Source organism: Bombina bombina, chromosome 6, assembly GCF_027579735.1.
Source record: "Bombina bombina isolate aBomBom1 chromosome 6, aBomBom1.pri, whole genome shotgun sequence".
NCBI classification, from domain to species: domain Eukaryota; kingdom Metazoa; phylum Chordata; class Amphibia; order Anura; family Bombinatoridae; genus Bombina; species Bombina bombina.
In genome coordinates this window covers 478,141,798-478,164,627 of record NC_069504.1, presented here as the reverse complement: position 1 = coordinate 478,164,627, position 22,830 = coordinate 478,141,798, and the positions used below count along the sequence as shown (strand labels likewise).

The 22,830-nt window shown below is 41.4% G+C and overlaps 1 protein-coding gene across 7 annotated transcripts in view; it reads right to left on the bottom strand.

The window, feature by feature from the left end:
- The window catches only part of HERC1 (HECT and RLD domain containing E3 ubiquitin protein ligase family member 1), a 683,410-nt gene that overhangs the window by 487,713 nt on the left and 172,867 nt on the right, over nt 1-22,830 (bottom strand). For all 7 annotated transcript variants that reach the window (XM_053717285.1, XM_053717288.1, XM_053717289.1 and 4 more), the window contains exons 18-21: nt 20,728-20,919; nt 19,742-19,963; nt 18,163-18,336; nt 17,978-18,092 (exon numbers count right to left, since the gene is read on the bottom strand). In XM_053717285.1, the coding sequence (XP_053573260.1) occupies nt 17,978-18,092; nt 18,163-18,336; nt 19,742-19,963; nt 20,728-20,919 (703 nt within the window). The remainder of the gene's footprint in view (nt 1-17,977; nt 18,093-18,162; nt 18,337-19,741; nt 19,964-20,727; nt 20,920-22,830) is intronic.

Below are 22,830 nucleotides of genomic sequence, written 5' to 3'. Positions count from 1 at the left end.
TGCAGGAAAAAGTGTATTTATCATTTGACTACTACCCAACTTGACTACTGTAGTAACTTACTATCTGGCCTCCCTCTCTCCCGCCTCTCTCCCCTTCAATCCATCCTAAAAGCATCTGCAAGGCTAATCCACCTCTCTTGACGCTCTGTTTCTGCTGCACCTCTCTGTGAGTCCCTTCACTGGCTCCCCATTCACAGCAGAATTAAATTCAAAATTCTCACCCTGACCTACAAAGCCCTCACCAATGCTGCCCCACCCATCAACAAATATACCCCAACCCGCCCCCTAAGATTCAATAATGACCTGCTTTTTGCATCCTCTACCATCATCTTCTTTAATGCTGCGGAATCTGTTGGCGCTTTATAAATAAAGAATAATAATAATAATAATAAAAGGGAGGGTAAACAAGACTGGCAGACCTAAACAGAAGGCACCACCGCTTGCAGAACCTTCTTCCCAAAAGAGGCCTCAGCCGAGGCAAAAGTATCAAATTTATAAAATTTTGAAAAAGTGTGAAGAGAAGACCAAGTTGCAGCCTTGTAAATCTGTTCCACAGAAGCTTCATTTTTGAAAGCTAGTGGAATGAGCTGTAACTCTCTCAGGAGGCTGCTGTCCAGCAGTCTCATAAGAAAAACAAATCATACTTCTCAACCAAAAGGAAATAGAAGTAGCAGTAGCCTTCTGACCCTTACGCTTTCCCGAGAAACAAAATGGGCAGAAGACTAACGAAAATTCTTAGTCGCCTGTAAATAGAATTTTAAAGCATGCAGTACATCCAAGTTGTGCAACAGACGCTCCTTATGAGAAGGATTGGGACAAAGAGAAGGAACAACGATTTCCTGATTAATATTCCTAAGCGAAACCATTTTAGGAAGAAAACCCAACCTAGTGCGTAGGACCACCTTATCCACATGAAAGATAAGGTAAGGAAAATCATACTGCAAATCTGAGAGTTCTGAAACTCTCCTCGCAGAAGAAATAGCAACAAGAATAGCAACAAGAAACAAAACCTTCCAAGATAACAATTTAATATCTATGGAATGCATTGGCTCAAATGGAGCCTGCTGCACAACCTTAAGAACAAGGTTAAGACTCCAAGGAGGAGTAACCGACTTAAACACAGGCATGATTCTGACCAAGGCCTGACAATAAGATTGAACATCTGGCACCACCGCCAAATGCTTATGCAACAGAATAGTTAAAGCAGAAATCTGACCATTCAGAGTACTGACTGACAACCCCTTCTTCAGACCTTCCTGGAGAAAAGACAAAATTCTAGGAATCCATCCCTACTCCAAGAGTAGCCCTTAGATTCACATTTGCGCCATAACTTATGATAAATTTTCCGAGTAACAGGTCTCAATGACCGACTCAGAAAAACCACGCTTAAACAAAAGAAAGCGTTCAATCTCCAAGCAGTCAGTATCAGAGAAACAAGATTTGGATGGAAGAAAGGACCCTGAATTAGAAGATCCTTCCTCAGAGGCAGCCTCCAAGGAGGCAGAGATGACATGTTCACTAGGTCTGCATACCAGATCCTGCGCAGCCATGCAGGAGCTATTAGAATTACCGACACTCTCTCCTGTTTGATACGAGCAATGACTCGTGGAAGCAGAGCAAACGGAGGAAACAGATAAACTAGACTGAACCCCTAAGGCCCTGCCAGAGCATCTATCAGAGCTGCCTGCGGATCTCTTGACCTTGAACCGTACCTTGGAAGCTTGGTGTTCTGCCGAGACGCCATCAGATCCAACTCCGGCACCCCCCATTTGAGGATTAATCTGGAAAACACCTCCGGATGGAGAGCCCACTCCCCGGGATAAAATGTCTGTCTGCTCAGAAAATCCGCTTCCCAATTGTCCACTCCTGGAATGTGGATTGCAGATAGACAACAATCGTGAACTTCTGCCCACTGAATAATCCGAGCCACCTCCCTCATGGCTAAGGAACTCAGAGTTCCTCCCTGGTGATTGATGTAAGTCACTGAGGTGATATTGTCCGACTGAAATCTGATAAAGCGGGCTAAAGCCAACTGAGGCCAAGTTATCAGAGAATTGTAAATCGCTCTCAACTCCAAGATATTTATGGGGAAAGCAGACTCCTCCCGAGTTCATAATCCCTGCGCCCTTAACAAGTCCCAGACTGCTCCCCAGCCTAACAGGCTGGCATCCGTGGTCACGATCACCCAAGGTCTCCGGAAGCATGTGCCCCGAGACAGATGTTCCTGAGAAAACCACCACAGAAGAGAGTTGACACGTCTAGATCTATCCTCTGAGACAGATCCAAATGGTTTCCGTTCCATTGCTTGAGCATACATAATTGCAGAGCTCTCAAATGGAATCGAGCAAAGGGAATGATGTCCATGGAAGCGACCATCAAACCAATCACCTCCATACATTGGGCTACTGATGGCCGAACAATAGACTGAAGAGAGAGGCAAGCAGAGAGAATTTTGGATTTCCTGACCTCCTTCAGAAAAATCTTCATAGATAGGGAATCTATTATAGTCCCTAAGAACACCACCCTTATAGCTGGAACAAGGGAACTCTTTCCCAGATTCACTTTCCATCCGTGGGAACGTAGAAAAGACAACAAGATCTCTGTATGAGAGCTTGCTTGTTGAAAAGATGGCGTCTGAACCAAAGTGTATTCTAAGTAAGGCACCACAGCAATTCCCCTAGACCTGATCACTGCCCCAGGTAAAAAGGAAAAAAATTAATTTGAATAAAGGACAACTGTCACTTTAAGAGAGAACCTCTACACCTCACCAGCGCTGAGGTGCCTACCGCAACTCCAGGAGATTTGAAGAGGACACAGAGATTAACACGCAACTGCACATACACTGAGACAGACTGCAGAAACACAGAGACGCTGATCCATTCCGTATAACGGAAACACAAGGATCACATGACCAGCACATCCGGAAAAGCGCAGACAAGAAAAAAGCGCTCAATACAAAAAAGACATAGCAACAACCGTTACTAACATAAACAAAACACAATATTAGAACCGGGTAGGAATAGGAGAGATATACACATTCCCACTATAAAACCTGGATCCTTACAAAGTCTGACCCCTTAGCAGGCTATTAAAATTGGCACAATTGATATTGTGCCGCTTAATTGATACAGGCCGACTTAATTCCCAGTAATCTACTAATGGCATGTATACAACAGTACAACCCAGTAGGATTGTAACAAGCCAACTTAAATCCCAGTAATCTGCTCAGCAATAACAAATATCTCAAACCTGCGAATATATAGTATATAATATACAAACCCCTCCTGAGGGAAGCAGGTCCCACTAGGTCCCTGTAGTCTCAGTCCTTGTTGTAAAATATAAATATAAAAGGACTTAACCTCCAGGGTCTTCTGCTGTGGAGCAGTCACAGCAGCTCCAGGTGTCAAAGTCTTATCTGATCGCTGACAGGGACCTGAAGACAAGAAAAACAGAGTAACCAACCCTGGTTTTCTATATAGGGGTAGCACAAGTGTTGACAGGTAAGCAAGGACTACCTCGCCATCTTCCAACTGCTAAAAGCCACAGCATAGCCCCAATCCTTGCTTGCAGGGAAAAGTACCCATTGAAGGATTAAAAACTTTAATTTCTTCAGACACCAGCTTTGCACGTCCACCTTGATATTTACAGGCAAAGAATGACTGGGGATTGTGGGAAGTGAGAGGATACTTTGCTGGGGTGTTCTTTGTCTCCATCTGGTGGCCAGGAGTTGAATTTCCACTAGTAATTAAATGGATTTGTGGACTCTCCATGCCATTGGAAAGAAAAGTTATTTTAAAATGAATAATGTTTCTGGCCACTTTAAAATGGCTGCCAAGCTGCGCCCACTGATGACATCACGATCTGGGCTGCATCTAGGCACTTTGCTGAATAACTTTGACAATCTGTTGAATCCAACTAGTGAGCCTTTTGTGACTGGACATCATATGCAGCCCAGATTGAGATGTCATCAGTAGGTGCAGCTTGGCAGCCATTTCAAAGTGGTCAGAAACAATATTAATTTTAAAATAATTTTAAATTAAATTAAATTAAATTTTACCGTTCAAGCAGTTAAATCTGCCAGGGTATGCCTATAGGTGGTAGGTGTGGTTTAATTACATAAATTACAAATCTGCACACATGTTCCATAGATGTTTTCCAATATGGTGCATTTCAATATAATGAACTGTTCTTTTAACAATATATAGAAATAACTAATTTGGCTAGTGTACTAAGCACAATAAGGACACTATTTAATAAAAAAAAAAAAACACAAAAAACCTTGGAAAAAGAATAGGTTATTAAATGGACAGTGTATTGTAAAATTTTCTACCCTTTAATATATTCCAATTGTCAAATTTACCAGCTTAAAATGTATTATCCTATATAATAAAAGGCCAAGTGTGTTTGTCCGAAGCGGTCATGCGCAGTAGAGACTGCGCGCAAGGACAAACACACCTGGCCTTCCAACTGACCTGGTGTCATGTGGTGGAGTGGACGTGGCCGGGCGGGTGCGGAGTGGACGTGGCCGGGGCAGGTGTGGAGTGGGCGTGACCGGACTGGGTGCGGCATGGGCATGGCCTGCGGGTGACTCGGGCAGGGCCAGGTGCCGAGAGACAGAGAGCTCTAAAGAGGGGGGATAGAGAGAGCAGAAAAGGGGGGATAGAGAGAGCAGAAGAGGGGGGATAGAGAGAGGGGGGAGAGAGACAGCAAAAGAGAGGGGGGAGAGAGACAGCAAAAGGGTTGGGGAGAGAGACAGCAAAAGAGAGGGGGGAGAGAGACAGCAAAAGAGAGGGGGGAGACAGCAAAAGAGAGGGGGGAGACAGCAAAAGAGAGAGGGGGAGACAGCAAAAGAGAGAGGGGGAGACAGCAAAAGAGAGAGGGGGAGACAGCAAAAGAGAGAGGGGGAGACAGCAAAAGAGAGGGGGGAGAGTGCGCAGAAGAGAGGGGGAGAGTGCGCAAAAGAGAGGAGGGAGACAGCAAAAGAGAGAGGGGGACAGCAAAAGAGAGGGGGGAGACAGCAAAAGAGAGGGGGGAGACAGCAAAAGAGAGGGGGGAGACAGCAAAAGAGAGAGGGGGAGACAGCAAAAGAGAGAGGGGGAGACAGCAAAAGAGAGAGGGGGAGAGAGAGACAGCAAAAGAGAGAGGGGGAGAGAGAGAGACAGCAAAAGAGAGAGGGGGAGAGAGAGACAGCAAAAGAGAGAGGGGGAGAGAGAGACAGCAAAAGAGAGAGGGGGAGAGAGAGACAGCAAAAGAGAGGGGGGAGAGAGAGAGCAAAAGAGAGGGGGGAGAGAGAGAGCAAAAGAGAGGGGGAGAGAGAGAGCAAAAAAGTGGGGGGAGAGAGAGAGCAAAAGAGAGAGGAGAGAGATAGCAAAAGAGAGAGGGGAGAGAGACAGCAAAAGAGAGGGGGGAGAGAGACAGCAAAAGAGAGGGGGGAGAGAGACAGCAAAAGAGAGGGGGGAGAGAGACAGCAAAAGAGAGGTGGGAGAGAGACAGCAAAAGAGAGGGGGGAGAGAGACAGCAAAAGAGAGGGGGGAGAGAGCGCAAAAGAGAGGGGGGAGAGAGCGCAAAAGAGAGGGGGGGAGAGAGCGCAAAAGAGGGGGGGGGAGAGAGCGCAAAAGAGAGGGGGGAGAGAGCGCAAAAGAGAGGGGGCAGAGCGCAAAAGATGGGGGGGAGAGAGCGCAAAAGAGAGGGGGCAGAGAGCACAAAAGAGAGGGGGGAGAGAGCACAAAAGAGAGGGGGGAGAGAGCACAAAAGAGAGGGGGGAGAGAGCACAAAAGAGAGGGGGGAGAGAGCACAAAAGAGAGGGGGGAGAGAGCACAAAAGAGAGGGGGGAGAGAGCACAAAAGAGAGGGGGAGAGAGCACAAAAGAGAGGGGGAGAGAGCACAAAAGAGAGGGGAGAGAGAGCAAAAGAGAGGGGGGAGAGAGCACAAAAGAGAGGGGGAGAGAGCACAAAAGAGAGGGGGAGAGAGAGCACAAAAGAGAGGGGGAGAGAGCACAAAAGAGAGGGGGAGAGAGCACAAAAGAGAGGGGGAGAGAGCACAAAAGAGAGGGGGAGAGAGCAGAGGTTATTAAATGGACAGTGTATTGTAAAATTTTCTACCCTTTAATATATTCCAATTGTCAAATTTACCAGCTTAAAATGTATTATCCTATATAATAAAAGGCCAAGTGTGTTTGTCCGAAGCGGTCATGCGCAGTAGAGACTGCGCGCAAGGACAAACACACCTGGCCTTCCAACTGACCTGGTGTCATGTGGTGGAGTGGACGTGGCCGGGCGGGTGCGGAGTGGACGTGGCCGGGGCAGGTGTGGAGTGGGCGTGACCGGACTGGGTGCGGCATGGGCATGGCCTGCGGGTGTGACGTGGGCGGGGCTTGCGGGTGACTCGGGCGGGGCCAGGTGCCGAGAGACAGAGAGCTCTAAAGAGGGGGGATAGAGAGAGCAGAAAAGGGGGGATAGAGAGAGCAGAAGAGGGGGGATAGAGAGAGGGGGGAGAGAGACAGCAAAAGGGTTGGGGAGAGAGACAGCAAAAGAGAGGGGGGAGAGAGACAGCAAAAGAGAGGGGGGAGACAGCAAAAGAGAGAGGGGGAGACAGCAAAAGAGAGGGGGGGAGACAGCAAAAGAGAGGGGGGAAGAGTGCGCAGAAGAGAGGGGGGAGAGTGCGCAAAAGAGAGGAGGGAGACAGCAAAAGAGAGAGGGGGACAGCAAAAGAGAGGGGGGAGAGAGACAGCAAAAGAGAGGGGGGAGACAGCAAAAGAGAGGGGGGGAGACAGCAAAAGAGAGGGGGGAGACAGCAAAAGAGAGGGGGAGACAGCAAAAGAGAGGGGGGAGAGTGCGCAGAAGAGAGGGGGGAGAGTGCGCAAAAGAGAGGAGGGAGACAGCAAAAGAGAGAGGGGGACAGCAAAAGAGAGGGGGGAGAGAGACAGCAAAAGAGAGGGGGGAGACAGCAAAAGAGAGGGGGGAGACAGCAAAAGAGAGGGGGGAGACAGCAAAAGAGAGGGGGGAGACAGCAAAAGAGAGGGGGAGACAGCAAAAGAGAGGGGGGAGAGTGCGCAGAAGAGAGGGGGGAGAGTGCGCAAAAGAGAGGAGGGAGACAGCAAAAGAGAGAGGGGGACAGCAAAAGAGAGGGGGGAGACAGCAAAAGAGAGGGGGGAGACAGCAAAAGAGAGGGGGGAGACAGCAAAAGAGAGGGGGGAGACAGCAAAAGAGAGGGGGGAGACAGCAAAAGAGAGAGGGGGAGACAGCAAAAGAGAGAGGGGGAGAGAGAGACAGCAAAAGAGAGAGGGGGAGAGACAGCAAAAGAGAGAGGGGGAGAGAGAGACAGCAAAAGAGAGGGGGGAGAGAGAGAGCAAAAGAGAGGGGGGAGAGAGAGAGCAAAAGAGAGGGGGGAGAGAGAGAGCAAAAAAGTGGGGGGAGAGAGAGAGCAAAAGAGAGAGGAGAGAGATAGCAAAAGAGAGAGAGACAGCAAAAGAGAGGGGGGAGAGAGACAGCAAAAGAGAGGGGGGAGAGAGACAGCAAAAGAGAGGGGGGAGAGAGACAGCAAAAGAGAGGGGGGAGAGAGACAGCAAAAGAGAGGGGGGAGAGAGCGGGGAGACAGCAAAAGAGAGAGGGGGAGAGAGACAGCAAAAGAGAGAGGGGGAGAGAGAGAGCAAAAGAGAGAGGGGGAGAGAGACAGCAAAAGAGAGAGGGGGAGAGAGACAGCAAAAGAGAGAGGGGAGAGAGAGAGTAAAAGAGGTGGGGAGAGAGAGTAAAAGAGAGGGTGGAGAGAGAGAGCAAAAGAGAGAGAGAGCAAAAGAGAGGGGAGAAAGAGATAGCAAAAGAGAGGGGAGAAAGAGAGAGCAAAAGAGAGGGGAGAAAGAGAGAGAGAGCAAGGGGTGGGACCGCTGTACTGCAAAAAATGGCCCATGTACACAGGTTTTAGTACTAGTATTGTTTATAAACAGCTTAACTTTATTGTTGCATTTGAAATAGATGTTTTTGCCTGTGGTATCCCACTTATATTGAAAATTTCAATATTTAAGTATTGCCTATAGAAAGGCTAAGTAAACATAGCCAGCAGAAGAAATTACAATCCCAGTGGGAGGAAAGAGAGAAGTAATAAAATGTTAATTTTCAATTGTTTGGAAAGGCCTGATGATCAAAGATTCTACTACTTGGAGAGACATTGTAGTCCAGACTTCAGAGAGGCTGAATTCACTGAATGCTCAAAGAAGAAGGGGGGAACTCTCCAGCACTGCAAGATATCACTTTGTGCATTGTAATTTATACTAATTTCACACTTCATATTGGGTCCTTACAGTACAATTAAATTTAAAGGGACACGAAACCCAATTTTTTCCCCTTCATTATCCAGATAGAGCATAAAATTTTAAACAAATTTCCTATTTATTTTTATTATCTTATTTGCTTAGTTCTCGTTGTATCCTTTGTTGAAAAGCATACCTAGGTAGAACCAGGAGCCGGAACTAATTGCTTATTGGTGGGCTGCACATATTTGCCTCTTGCCATTGGCTTACAGATGTGTTCAGCTAGTCCCCAGTAGTGTATTGCTGCTCCTTCAACAAAGGTTCCAAAGAGAATGAAGCAAAATTAATAATAGAAGTAAACTGGAAAGTTGTTTACAATTGTATGCTCTATCTGTATAATGAAAGAAAAAATGTGGGTTTCATGTCCATTTAAGCTTTGCCCTTTCTATTTTAATACATTTAGATTTATATCCAGCAGTGATTTTACAAATTCGGATTATGTTTTGAAAGATTCTGTGTTTCTATAACAAATTAGGATCAAACTTTGTTTATTTCTGTGTAACTTTTAAAACTTACTTTGCACTTTGTATTTTCTATATTGTAAAATAAAACACAGCTTCAGAAAGTGAGAGAGAAAGGGGTGTTCCCTGGGCTGAACAGGGGAGTTCCCAGGGAATGTCTGAAGCTCTCTCACAAGTCTTGTGAAATGCTGTAAGCATTTTAACCCCTTGACCCATTTCTTATTTTTTTCTCTCTATATAGCAAAGCCCAATACTTGGCGCCTGATGATTTAAAGCTCTCTGCTCAGGCGAGATGATCTAAAATGATCCTCTAGCACTGAGAGATCCCAAGTGAAATTCTTAAAAGGCAGATTTTACTATACTTCTCCAAGGGGCATTCCTGCATGTTAAGGAAAGACAAGCCCAGTGCAATATACCACACCATGACATGAGAGTGCTGTTGCATTTACTTTATACTTCAGATTAATAATGCCAGCAGTAAGGGATAGTGCAACACTCTCCTGAGAGACTGAGAGGAATTATCTCTAAAAGGAAAAACAAAGTTTGAAAGCGATCAGTTTCTTTTCTTCTGGTGTTGTTTCTACAAAAGAATATACCAGGGGCGGAACTACGTTGACCTGCCACTGCCTGCACTGATATCATAAAATACAGAGGAACACCTACTCCAAGAGGTGGATGATACGTCACTGACTTCTACCTATATACATTGGATTTCTACCACCCTCTACTAGTTGCGGCAACTTACCTCATCAGATTGGGGTATCTTCTGGTAAGGGGAATACTATTCCATCCAGTTATCCTATTGGATAATGTTTATCAATATTGACTTTGAATCATTTTACTATTTGTTTCCACATGTTTTATGTTTTAGTATAGAAATCTCATGCGCTGTTGACCCCTCTATTCAGACTATAAATATAAATATAAATATATATATATATATATAACATACTTATACGTCGCAGCTTCAGGAAGCTCCAGCAGTCTTGGCTGTAAAGTGACAGCCGAGACTGCCTTTCCTGAGCTGCATGCAATCTGTCCTCATATGGTAACAGAGCACAATCGGTTCTCAAATGAGTGCAGATTGTCCTATCATTACAGACAGTGACACGGCCTGTGTCACTTTCTGTAACGATCTCCTTCAGTGCCGGTGGGAGGTGCAAGGGGGAAGGATGGAGGTGGGTGGGTGGCACAGAGGCGGAGGGAGGGAACGGACGCTGCACACACAAAAAAAACCAAAAAAACAGGGAGGGGGATCTTTACACTAAAGAAAAAATAAATAAATAAATACAATTATTACCTAAACTGGGTAATGGCAGACAGCTGCTAGTTCATAAGATGGTGGACAACATTAGGAGGGTGGAGGGTTAGAGAGCAGTGTGGGAGGAACTAGGGAGGTGGGATTGTAAGGGGGATCCTACATTGCATAAAATAAATAAATACAATTATTTTTAATAAAAACTAAAAAAGCCCTAAAAGTTAATACTGGCAGACTGTCTGCCAGTACCTAAGATGGTGGTGAGGAGTGGGGGGAGCTGTTTGGGAGAGATCAGGAAGGTGTCAGGTGGAGGGTAAATCCTTACACTAGAATACAATAACCATTGACAGCTAACTAATTAAGCCCTTCACTGCAAGGAATTTCAAAAGTATGGTGCGCAACTTCAATTAGCAGCCTTCTAATTACCAAAAAAACAATAGCAAAGCCATGTTGTCTGCTATTTCTGAATAAAGGTGACCCCATAGAAGCTTTTACATCAATTTATGTTATAACTGCACAAGCAGTATGTAAATAATTTCAGTGAGAAACAAAAAGTTTATAAAAAGTTAAAAAAAAAATAAAATAAAAAAATTATGGGACTTCCAGGTTCCACCATTTTTCTTAGAAGATTCTGTGAGTTTAGCCCCATGTGAAGTCTACTTTCTATCCAAACTAGAGTATCTTTGATTATCGGGTCCATAGAAAGTAATAAAGCTTTCTGGGAAGTTACACAGAACCTGTGAAAGCAATCAGAATTTGTAAAATCACAATGATAAATACACCGCTTTATACAAAATAAAATACAAAATAGAAAGTGCAAAGTTTAAATGTAATACAACTTATTCTGAAGTATAAAGTAAATGCAGCAGAACTGTCATGTCATGCAATGCTATATTGCACTGGGCTTGTCTTTCCTTCACATACAGAAATGCAGGAATGCCCCTTGGAGAAGTATAGTAAAATCTGTCTTTTAAGAATTTCACTGGGGATCTTGCAGTGCTGGAGGATCATCCCACCTGAGCAGAGAGCTTTAAATCATCAGGCGCTAAGTATTGGGCTTTGCTATACAGAGAAAAAATAAGGAAACGTGTCGGTACAGAAAGTGATAAAATGAGGAGATCTGATTTCCATCTAAGCTGAACCCATTTTAATGGGTTGTGATGTCAAAAAAACAAAAGCAGCTATTTCATATAAAAAATAAACCCAAATGATCAATTTCTCATACATTTTATTTCACACCACTGGAGGTGTGATATTTTTTGCAACATAAATAAAAACAACAATTAGGCTGATGGAGAGTTACCACTCAGGGTACACAACTATAAAATGTAGCAACTAAACTAAGTTTAGCTGGAAAGAGAGCTGTTTTATAGGAGAGGTCAATGTGAAAAAAAAGTGTAAGAAAGAATATCAGGTGTATAAAAGAAGGACCAAATTTTTTTACACTCAATGTAACTACAGGTAGCCCTCAGTATACGCCAGGGTTAGGTTCCAGAAGGAATGGTTGTAAATCAAAACTGTTGTAAATGGAAACCCAGTTTATAATGTAAGTCAATGGGAAGTGAGGGAGTTAGGTTCCAGGCCCCTCTCAAAATTGTCATAAGTAACACCTAAACATTATTTTTAAAGCTTTGAAATAAAGACTTTAAAATGCTAAACAGCATTTTAAACCTAATAAATAATCGCACAACATAGAATATATAACTAAACTAAGCTAAATGAACAAAAACCATTTGCTAAGCAGCATTATAAACCTAATAAAATAATTGCACAACACAGACTATACTTGCATTTTTCTGCATACTGTTCTTTCTATGCATTTCAATCTGGACTGATTTATAGAGAGGAAGATCTTATTCCTTTGAAAACTGCTCGATAGCTCAGGTCTAGTTACACAAATAAATTTCAGCTTGCTTGGCTTGCATATCTTTGCTGCAACACAAGCGGACAGCTCCACCTACTGGCTATTTTAATCAATGCACTGCTTCTCAATGCTTTTCAATAGCAGTCACATTACTGAAAAAAAACATAATTTATGTAAGAACTTACCTGATAAATTCATTTCTTTCATATTAACAAGAGTCCATGAGCTAGTGACGTATGGGATATACATTCCTACCAGGAGGGGCAAAGTTTCCCAAACCTTAAAATGCCTATAAATACACCCCTCACCACACCCACAAATCAGTTTAACGAATAGCCAAGAAGTGGGGTGATAAGAAAAAAAGTGCGAAGCATATAAAATAAGGAATTGGAATAATTGTGCTTTATACAAAAAAATCATAACCACCACAAAAAAGGGTGGGCCTCATGGACTCTTGTTAATATGAAAGAAATGAATTTATCAGGTAAGTTCTTACATAAATTATGTTTTCTTTCATGTAATTAACAAGAGTCCATGAGCTAGTGACGTATGGGATAATGACTACCCAAGATGTGGATCTTTCCACACAAGAGTCACTAGAGAGGGAGGGATAAAATAAAGACAGCCAATTCCTGCTGAAAATAATCCACACCCAAAATAAAGTTTAACAAAAAACATAAGCAGAAGATTCAAACTGAAACCGCTGCCTGAAGAACTTTTCTACCAAAAACTGCTTCAGAAGAAGAAAATACATCAAAATGGTAGAATTTAGTAAAAGTATGCAAAGAGGACCAAGTTGCTGCTTTGCAGATCTGGTCAACCGAAGCTTCATTCCTAAACGCCCAGGAAGTAGAAACTGACCTAGTAGAATGAGCTGTAATTCTTTGAGGCGGAATTTTACCCGACTCAACATAGGCAAGATGAATTAAAGATTTCAACCAAGATGCCAAAGAAATGGCAGAAGCTTTCTGGCCTTTCCTAGAACCGGAAAAGATAACAAATAGACTAGAAGTCTTACGGAAAGATTTCGTAGCTTCAACATAATATTTCAAAGCTCTAACAACATCCAAAGAATGCAATGATTTCTCCTTAGAATTCTTAGGATTAGGACATAATGAAGGAACCACAATTTCTCTACTAATGTTGTTGGAATTCACAACTTTAGGTAAAAATTCAAAAGAAGTTCGCAACACCGCCTTATCCTGATGAAAAATCAGAAAAGGAGACTCACACGAAAGAGCAGATAATTCAGAAACTCTTCTAGCAGAAGAGATGGCCAAAAGGAACAAAACTTTCCAAGAAAGTAATTTAATGTCCAATGAATGCATAGGTTCAAACGGAGGAGCTTGAAGAGCTCCCAAAACCAAATTCAAACTCCATGGAGGAGAAATTGACTTAATGACAGGTTTTATACGAACCAAAGCTTGTACAAAACAATGAATATCAGGAAGAATAGCAATCTTTCTGTGAAAAAGAACAGAAAGAGCGGAGATTTGTCCTTTCAAAGAACTCGCGGACAAACCCTTATCTAAACCATCCTGAAGAAACTGTAAAATTCTCGGTATTCTAAAAGAATGCCAAGAAAAATGATGAGAAAGACACCAAGAAATATAAGTCTTCCAGACTCTATAATATATCTCTCGAGATACAGATTTACGAGCCTGTAACATAGTATTAATCACGGAGTCAGAGAAACCTCTATGACCAAGAATCAAGCGTTCAATCTCCATACCTTTAAATTTAAGGATTTCAGATCCGGATGGAAAAAAGGACCTTGAGACAGAAGGTCTGGTCTTAACGGAAGAGTCCATGGTTGGCAAGATGCCATCCGGACAAGATCCGCATACCAAAACCTGTGAGGCCATGCCGGAGCTATTAGCAGAACAAACGAGCATTCCCTCAGAATCTTGGAGATTACTCTTGGAAGAAGAACTAGAGGCGGAAAGATATAGGCAGGATGATACTTCCAAGGAAGTGATAATGCATCCACTGCCTCCGCCTGAGGATCCCGGGATCTGGACAGATACCTGGGAAGTTTCTTGTTTAGATGAGAGGCCATCAGATCTATCTCTGGGAGCCCCCACATTTGAACAATCTGAAGAAATACCTCTGGGTGAAGAGACCATTCGCCCGGATGCAACGTTTGGCGACTGAGATAATCCGCTTCCCAATTGTCTACACCTGGGATATGAACCGCAGAGATTAGACAGGAGCTGGATTCCGCCCAAACCAAAATTCGAGATACTTCTTTCATAGCCAGAGGACTGTGAGTCCCTCCTTGATGATTGATGTATGCCACAGTTGTGACATTGTCTGTCTGAAAACAAATGAACGATTCTCTCTTCAGAAGAGGCCAAAACTGAAGAGCTCTGAAAACTGCACGGAGTTCCAAGATATTGATCGGTAATCTCACCTCCTGAGATTCCCAAACTCCTTGTGCCGTCAGAGATCCCCACACAGCTCCCCAACCTGTGAGACTTGCATCTGTTGAAATTACAGTCCAGGTCGGAAGAACAAAAGAAGCCCCCTGAATTAAACGATGGTGATCTGTCCACCACGTTAGAGAGTGCCGAACAATCGGTTTTAAAGATATTAATTGATATATCTTCGTGTAATCCCTGCACCATTGGTTCAGCATACAGAGCTGAAGAGGTCGCATGTGAAAACGAGCAAAGGGGATCGCGTCCGATGCAGCAGTCATAAGACCTAGAATTTCCATGCATAAGGCTACCGAAGGGAATGATTGAGACTGAAGGTTTCGACAGGCTGTAATCAATTTTAGACGTCTCTTGTCTGTTAAAGACAAAGTCATGGACACTGAATCTATCTGGAAACCCAGAAAGGTTACCCTTGTTTGAGGAATCAAAGAACTTTTTGGTAAATTGATCCTCCAACCATGATCTTGAAGAAACAACACAAGTCGATTCGTATGAGACTCTGCTAAATGTAAAGACGGAGCAAGTACCAAGATATCGTCCAAATAAGGAAATACCACAATACCCTGTTCTCTGATTACAGACAGAAGGGCACCGAGAATCTTTGTGAAAATTCTTGGAGCTGTAGCAAGGCCAAACGGTAGAGCCACAAATTGGTAATGCTTGTCTAGAAAAGAGAATCTCAGGAACTGATAATGATCTGGATGAATCGGAATATGCAGATATGCATCCTGTAAATCTATTGTGGACATATAATTCCCTTGCTGAACAAAAGGCAATATAGTCCTTACAGTTACCATCTTGAACGTTGGTATCCTTACATAACGATTCAATAATTTTAGATCCAGAACTGGTCTGAAGGAATTCTCCTTCTTTGGTACAATGAAGAGATTTGAATAAAACCCCATCCCCTGTTCCGGAACTGGAACTGGCATAATTACTCCAGCCAACTCTAGATCTGAAACACAATTCAGAAATGCTTGAGCTTTCACTGGATTTACTGGGACATGGGAAAGAAAAAATCTCTTTGCAGGAGGTCTCATCTTGAAACCAATTCTGTACCCTTCTGAAACAATGTTCTGAATCCAAAGATTGTGAACAGAACTGATCCAAATTTCTTTGAAAAAACGTAACCTGCCCCCTACCAGCTGAACTGGAATGAGGGCCGTACCTTCATGTGAACTTAGAAGCAGGCTTTGCCTTTCTAGCAGGCTTGGATTTATTCCAGACTGGAGATGGTTTCCAAACTGAAACTGCTCCTGAGAACGAAGGATCAGGCTTTTGTTCTTTGTTGAAACGAAAGGAACGAAAACGATTGTTAGCCCTGTTTTTACCTTTAGACTTTTTATCCTGTGGTAAAAAAGTTCCTTTCCCACCAGTAACAGTTGAAATAATAGAATCCAACTGAGAACCAAAATGGAAAGTAGAGTTGATTTAGAAGCCATATCAGCATTCCAAGTCTTAAGCCATAAAGCTCTTCTGGCTAAGATAGCCAGAGACATAAATCTAACATCAACTCTAATAATATCAAAAATGGCATCACAGATGAAATTATTAGCATGCTGGAGAAGAATAATAATATCATGAGAATCACGATTTGTTACTTGTTGCGCTAGAGTTTCCAACCAAAAAGTTGAAGCTGCAGCAACATCAGCCAATGATATAGCAGGTCTAAGAAGATTACCTGAACATAGATAAGCTTTTCTTAGAAAAGATTCAATTTTTCTATCTAAAGGATCCTTAAACGAGGTACCATCTGATGTAGGAATGGTAGTACGTTTAGCAAGGGTAGAAATAGCCCCATCAACTTTAGGGATTTTGTCCCAAAATTCTAATCTGTCAGGCGGAACAGGATATAATTGCTTAAAACGTTTAGAAGGAGTAAATGAATTACCCAATCTATCCCATTCCTTAGCAATTACTGCAGAAATAGCATTAGGAACAGGAAAGACTTCTGGAATAACCGCAGGAGCTTTAAAAACCTTATCCAAACGTATAGAATTAGTATCAAGAGGACTAGAATCCTCTATTTCTAAAGCAATTAGTACTTCTTTAAGTAAAGAGCGAATAAATTCCATCTTAAATAAATATGAAGATTTATCAGCATCAATCTCTGAGACAGAATCCTCTGAACCAGAAGAGTCCAAAGAATCAGAATGATGGTGTTCATTTAAAAATTCATCTGTAGAGAGAGAAGATTTAAAAGACTTTTTACGTTTACTAGAAGGAGAAATAACAGACAAAGCCTTCTTTATGGATTCAGAAACAAAATCTCTTATGTTATCAGGAACATTCTGCACCTTAGATGTTGAGGGAACTGCAACAGGCAATGGTACATCACTAAAGGAAATATTATCTGCATTAACAAGTTTGTCATGACATTTAATACAAACAACAGCTGGAGGAATAGCTACCAAAAGTTTACAGCAGATACACTTAGCTTTGGTAGATCCAGCAGGCAGAGGTTTTCCTGTAGTATCTTCTGGCTCAGATGCAACGTGAGACATCTTGCAATATGTAAGAGAAAAAACAACATATAAAGCAAAATAGATCAAATTCCTTATAAGACAGTTTCAGGAATGGGAAAAAAATGCCAAACATCAAGCTTCTAGCAACCAGAAGCAAATGAAAAATGAGACTGAAATAATGTGGAGACAAAAACGACGCCCATATTTTTTGGCGCCAAATAAGACGCCCACATTATTTGGCGCCTAAATGCTTTTGGCGCCAAAAATGACGCCACATCCGGAACGCCGACATTTTTGGCGCAAAATAACGTCAAAAAAATGACGCAACTTCCGGCGACACGTATGACGCCGGAAACGAAATGAATTTTTGCGCCAAAAAAGTCCGCGCCAAGAATGACGCAATAAAATGAAGCATTTTCAGCCCCCGCGAGCCTAACAGCCCACAGGGAAAAAGTCAAATTTTTGAGGTAAGAAAAATATGATAATTAAAGCATAATCCCAAATATGAAACTGACTGTCTGGAAATAAGGAAAGTTGAACATTCTGAGTCAAGGCAAATAAATGTTTGAATACATATATTTAGAACTTTATAAATAAAGTGCCCAACCATAGCTTAGAGTGTCACAGAAAATAAGACTTACTTACCCCAGGACACTCATCTACATGTTTGTAGAAAGCCAAACCAGTACTGAAACGAGAATCAGTAGAGGAAATGGTAAATATAAGAGTATATCGTCGATCTGAAAAGGGAGGTAAGAGATGAATCTCTACGACCGATAACAGAGAACCTTATGAAATAGACCCCGTAGAAGGAGATCACTGCATTCAATAGGCAATACTCTCCTCACATCCCTCTGACATTCACTGCACGCTGAGAGGAAAACCGGGCTCCAACTTGCTGCGGAGCGCATATCAACGTAGAATCTAGCACAAACTTACTTCACCACCTCCCTTGGAGGCAAAGTTTGTAAAACTGATTTGTGGGTGTGGTGAGGGGTGTATTTATAGGCATTTTAAGGTTTGGGAAACTTTGCCCCTCCTGGTAGGAATGTATATCCCATACGTCACTAGCTCATGGACTCTTGTTAATTACATGAAAGAAAGGTTGTTATTCTGAAACGGCTTAAATTGGACCGTTGTAAACCGAGGACCACCTGTATACTAAAAGATTGTTAAAACCACATACCTACTCTCCCCACAGGCCTGGGACAACAGACCTGTATGTTTCAGTAGGGCAGCTAGGACAAAGCGAGACACTGTATCCAGGAGAGACTCATTACTGATAGTAGCACTGTCCCAATCTGAAAAAAATAACACAGTTAGAGTATGAAAAGCTTGTTCCAGATTTATTTCTGTTACTTAGTAACAAACCTTTACTAATGGCATAATCTTGCATGCTCATCCATAAACAACGAGATGGTTCTTTGGTAGATCCCACAGCTAAATCCAGCAGGATGGAAACCTCAGGTCTCAGCTTATAATCAAAAGTCTTCTGTTCCTCGTTAGGAGAAAGAGCTACCTCCAGTAAAGCACTCATACACTTGTCTGCAAAGAAAACACCTTACAAAGTTTAGAGGAACCTACATGCATAATGTTGCACTTACACGTTGCCTGTAAAAATAAAAAATATGCATTATAAAAATAAGCTTATCTCCTATTTATTTTATTACTGCTTACCCCACTGTACATGCCTTGCCTCTCTTCATCTTAACAATGCACTCTCAATACGCTTACATTACTTCATGTTCTCCCTACAATCAAATCCCTGGGTGCACCTCCCAGAGTATTTTGCTGACTGCTGGACTAGTCATAGCCACTTCACTTGCAGAGACCCAACCCTCTCTTGTAGTTATGGGTCAGGTCTAGTCCTTACGACATGGCCTTACTGCACGGGTCAAAGACTGTCTTCCCAGACGTTATGCTGGGAGCAGCACAGATTGTGAGCACAGGGTGAGCTCTGGTTACTAATGGCCACTCCCTCAATGAAGAGTGGAGCTGTAATAGTATTTAAAGTTGTAGGGACATAGAGTAACATATATCTTCCCTTTCTAACTTGCTCATTTACTGCCCACACCTCTATGCCTGCAACCTGCTTTAATTTTGATGCAGTTGCGACAGGCATACAGGCAGTGTACTTTATAGCACATTGAAATATTGAGAAAATAGTTTCGAACTGAAGCCAACTGGGATAAGTGAGGAGTGATTATGGAGGCTTAATACATGGCATGTAATTTAAGGACAAATAAGGAATTAATGCACTGATGTTTGTTATACACCTGGGGTTTACCCTTGATTGCCCATATACAATATTTATGGTTCAACCAATATATGCCTTATACATGATATGCTCTCACCCAGGTACTTCAGTATGTCACCCAGCTGGCAACATTTTCTGGGGAGAACAATGCATTGCTCCAAATTATGTTGCTGACAGTAAATGAATATATCAGTGGATAATTTAAAACACTGAAATGTGTGTTAATATGCCAATATAAATGGCCATTATTAATGCATTATTGTGAGAACTCAACTATAATTATATATTGATCAGTATATTAATATGTGCATGGACAGCAAAGAGAAATGCCGTTTGTCTAGTTCAAATTAAATTAACCTCTTACATTTTGCAGATATAACTGAAATTGTATTACAGGAGTATTACGGGAATTAGAGATGTTTTACCTTGATGGAGACTAATCTTTTAACACGAAAAGTATAGAGCTGTATTTCAATGATTATACTATGTGTATATCTATATATGGTATGTATATATATATATATATATATATATATATATATATATATATATACACACACACACACACACATCATGAATATATATATATATATATATTCATGATGTGCTTTTTACATCCCTTTCTATGCTCTTATATTAAACTGTGCCATTAAACACGCTATATTGGTCTGTGCACCCTAACACATGACTCACCTAGCTGTGGAACATCCATTTCAATTCCATTTCCAAACAACGGGGTTTTTAACCAGTAAATTGTGTCTTGTTCCTCGGGAGATGTGGGGGAACCCTGCAGCATTCCTCCTAGGCAGCGTCCGATCAGTAGGGTAACTGTTCTTTCCAAATCAACAAGCCAAACCCATGACTGAGCTGGAGGGGGCAATGATACTCCAGAAGGGTCAACCTGGTCTGGTCCTCCTGTAGAATAAGGATAGTTGTGTTTAACTCCAGAAGACAAGTCAATAGTGAAAAAGGGGGTAGTGTACAAGCGCTAAGGTAATCCCCAAGCTGTATACAAACAGAGATCCTAACCAACCTCCAAAAAATATGCACAAATAGTAAGAAGTGAATACAGCGCCAACAAGAGGCCAAGGGATAAATATACTCACAGAGAGATAAAAGAAGATTATTTAATGAACCATGTTAAAAAGCATCAGTACAAAATGTAAAAAACACATATAGATAAAATTACAAAAACAGGAATAGCAAGATATTCCTGTTTTTGTAATTGTATCTATATGTGTTTTTTACATTTTTTACTGATGCTTTTTAACATGGTTCATTAAATAATCTTCTTTTATCTCTCTGTGAGTATATTTATCCCTTGGCCTCTTGTTGGCGCTGTATTCACTTCTTACTATTTAACTCCAGAAGACCTCTGTTCGTGTAGTCAGGGATTATAACGGACCTGATTACACTATATAAGGCTTGCTTTTAAATACACCACAGAGGAAGATGTTAATATTATGCGAGTGGTGCAATTTGACACTATTGGCCACCAGTACAAGTTGAACCATACAGAAACTGACCAATAATGCATTTTTAAAAGTCACTAAACTAAAACTTTAAATATTTTTTTTTCTTCATTGCAGTGATTAAATGTCTCATGCATATATAAAATAAATTTAATATGCCTTTAAATACTGTGATTGAAGTATATAAAATACATAAAGTTGTTTCACCATGGAGAGGCCACTGTAACTCCTGGTCCTCCAACAGACCAGCTGCAGGTAACAGTCTATTCAGACAATCAAGGGGGGGCAGCAAGTCCAGTAGAAAACTGAGCAGAGGCCTGGCAATTGACACAGGCAGCAACAGCAAGGCGTTAATCAGTTGACACAGCATGCTGCCCGCGGCAGAGACATAGATCACATCTGTATGGAGGAAAAAGAAAAGTGTTGATACAACTTTATATTCCATAATGGTAAACACAGCTAGAATCCACTCATCCTGAGGTCAATGCATTTTTCACTGAGAAGCTTTCATTCAATCTTTGTACTATTTTGCTCACTAGACTTTAGGATTTTTGGGACTTCTTTCTTAAACTGGTGATTACATGTAAATTCATTACCTTGTTTTGTTTGCTAAATCATTACTAATATTTACATATATTTCCATACACAGGATTACATTATGGGTATCAAAGATTTGAAAATATTTAATACTTATCTTAATATTAAAGGGCCATAATACCCAAATGTTTAAACACTTGAAAGTGATGCAACATAGCTGTAAAAAGCTGACTAGAAAATATCTCCTGAACATCTCTTTTTAAAAAAGAAAGATATTTTACCTCAAAAGTTCCTCAGTAGCCACCTCCCATTGTAAAGGATTTCTAAGCAGCATTTTAGTGTGTCTGTCCTAGGACAGCTTAGGGGATGAGCCTCGTGAACTCTCTTATTATTTCACCAATCAGGTAAAGGAAGCTTTCGATGAAATCTCATGAGAGTTAAGTCAAATCTCATGAGATCAAAGTAAGAGTTCATGACCTCAGCACTGCTGATGCTGATTGGCTGCTGTTCATTTCTTCATTTTTTTTTATTTTTACCTGCAGCTGGGAGCAGGTGAAGTATAACTTTTTACACAGAACTTACTCTGCTGAGCTGAGGAGATTGTGAGGTAAAATATCTTCCTTTTTTACATAGAGATGCTCAGGTGATATTTTCCTGTCAGCTTTTTGCAGTTATACTGCATCAGTTTCAAGTGATATGAGTATTATGTCCCTTTAAGGAGAACTTTGCAGTGTGCTTGATTATTCATGTATTACTGAAAAATATTATTAATTCCATATCTTTTTTAATCCCTCTATTGGATTCCTTTAGCCTAAAAATTAAAACCCAACATTTTGATCCTAACATACAAAGCCCTCACCAAAACTGCACCCTCCTATATTTCTGACTTGTCTGCAAATACTCCCCTACCCACCCCCTCCACTACACCAATGAACTATTTCCCTACTTATATCTAACTATTTCCTAACAATCTGGTCTTGCAGAATGGCACCAGTTATGTGGAACTCTTTGCCTCTCCTGTTGATCATCGTATCTAAAGATGGTTTACTGCTTACAGTGACTCATGAGCAAGGCCCTCCACCCTTTATGATTTATGTAAATATCTTCTGATTATTGTCATCTGCAAATGCATACTTTAATGTTACCGTATCAATGCAAATATGAAGAGAGATACAAACATCCCTTTGGTGCAGCTAAACAAAAGTCTATAATTGGAGACAAAAGTATATACATCTTATTCATTGCCATGTCATAGCAACTGAAGAGATCTGATGCGCTTCCTGTGCCATAAGGCACACTTCCTCAGAGATCCTAACTACTATTAAAAGCTAGCTTATAAAGAGAAAAGGTTTAACATTCAGCCAATCATTGTCAGACCACATGACACCATATTAGATTCACCTATGTTATTAACCCCTAAGTGTACATTATCACAGTAGTCACAAAGATTGGTCTCTAGCATAGTACTTATTAAGAACATATTCATAAAAGAACAATTATTTACAGCATTAGCTTTAAATACCTATATACAACAAAAATTTGTTCGGGAAATAAGGAATATATATATATATATATATATATATATATATATATATATATATATATATATATATATATATATAAAGAGTGACAAAGGGCACAAGCTATGTGCTGGTGAGATTTAATATAAAAAAAAACACACACACATACACAACATACTTGGGCTTTACCCAATCCCTAAAGTGTAAGAACTGTATAAATGCTGCAATGCTTTATTTATCTCACATGTTGGGA